General features: G+C 28.7%; 1 protein-coding gene across 1 annotated transcript; it reads right to left on the bottom strand.

Moving 5' to 3' along the window:
- Window positions 1–337: 337 nt before the first annotated feature.
- On the bottom strand, window positions 338–851 carry HELRODRAFT_89522 (hypothetical protein; the record flags this gene model as incomplete). The annotated part of the gene is made up of 2 exons (XM_009031224.1): window positions 338–478; window positions 798–851. The coding sequence occupies 2 exons, from the start codon at window positions 849–851 to the stop codon at window positions 338–340; spliced, it is 195 nt and encodes a 64-aa protein (XP_009029472.1).
- Window positions 852–1816: the final 965 nt, after the last annotated feature.

Below are 1816 nucleotides of genomic sequence, written 5' to 3'. Positions count from 1 at the left end.
ATAAACACATAAACAGACGAACAAACATACAAGCACACAACCACACGCGCATCCACATCCACACTGTTTGAATGTTATACTAATTATATAATCAACATTAATATTACTATTGTAGACAGTTTACTCTCAGAAATAATATATATATATATATATATATATATATATATATATATATATATATACACGTACATTCGGATATTATGTACCTACATATATTAGGATAGTTAACATATAACAGATTATTTCAAATGAAATGGAATTTTGAAAAAACAAATTCGATAACCATTTAATGTTTAACGAAAATTATTATTAATAAAAATAAAAAATAATTATTAAATTAAATTATTGGCTTTGGTTGCTGGGTCAATAGTAGCCCAAATCTCTTTTTCAACAGAACCCTCTGGCGGGAATATTTGTCGTCCGGGGAAAACCTGGCCGGGTGGGCAGAGATCGTCGGTTTGCCATCTGGGGACGTTTTCTGAAAATTAGGTGTGAAAATTATAAAAAAATTAGTTACAGATTGTGTGATATAGAAATGATATATAGATAAATAAATAAATATTAAATAACAATTGAAGAATTTTTTTAATTAATTGATAAATTTATCAAATGTTGAAATCAAAAGCCATAATGATAAATGGCAAAAATAATTTTAATTTAATTAAATAATTTTAATTTAATAAAATAAATAAAAATAATGGCCACCAAAGGGAATCACATGGCAGAACGACATTTAAATTTATCAAAAATTACAAGACAAAAAAAATAATTTATAAATTGAATTATAAAAAACTAACATTCAGCGTATACACTCGCTCATTTTTTTCGTTTAAATAATACATTAGATACATTTTTAACGAAAAATTCGATTAAACACGGAGAACAGAGTAACGCTTGTTATCGCTCACGTAAACAAAGAAAACTTAATTTTAAAATATTACCTATATACAAATTAAACAAAGAACAATATGTAGTTGTAAATTTTAAGTTTTGCCGATTACTTAATTAATTTTAGAGTAAATAAAAGATAATATATAAATAATAATGTAATTTTTATCTTAAAAATGTAAATTTGCAAATAAATTAATATCAATTAACCATTATCAAATCAAGCTCATTTAAGTAACTTCTAATGAAAATATCACTTCAAACAAATAGACAACAACAACATCAACAACAACAACAACATCATCAAAAACAACAACGTTGATGACGTTAATTATCTGCCAACATTGTTAGAAACACCAGAAACATCAACAAACAACAACATCACAAGAAACCTCAACAAAAACAAAATCAGCAACGTCATCATAATAAACAACAACCCAAACAACAACAACAACAACAACAACAACAACTACTACTACTACTGCTACTACTACTACTACTACTACTACTACTGCTGCTGCTGCTGCTGCTGCTGCTACTACATCGACAACTACAACAACAACAATAATATTAATAATAACAATAATAATAAATGGTATAATAAATCTTGCGCCTTATCTCGCTATGGCCATAGTACGCAGTTTTTCACGTGGGATAAAAAAATTATTGTTCTTGTTGTTGTGGTTGATGTCGCTGAAGTAGCTATAGAAGCAGCAGCAGCAGCAGTAGTAGTAGTTGTTGTTGTTGTAGTAGTGGTAGTAGTATCTGTTGTCGTCTTTGTCGTTGTGGCTACTACTGCTATTGCTGTCGCAATAGTCAGTGTACTGTGTGTAGAAGTTGTTGTAGCGTGCAATCTTTTAACACGCGGGATAAAATAAGTTATCGTTTTGTTGTTTTTGTTGTCTTCTTGGTGATGTCGTTGTTGTTG

Source organism: Helobdella robusta, assembly GCF_000326865.2.
Source record: "Helobdella robusta unplaced genomic scaffold HELROscaffold_71, whole genome shotgun sequence".
Taxonomy (NCBI): Eukaryota; Metazoa; Annelida; class Clitellata; order Rhynchobdellida; family Glossiphoniidae; genus Helobdella; species Helobdella robusta.
Note: the sequence above shows the minus strand (reverse complement) of the source record. Positions and strands in the feature narration are given on the sequence as shown.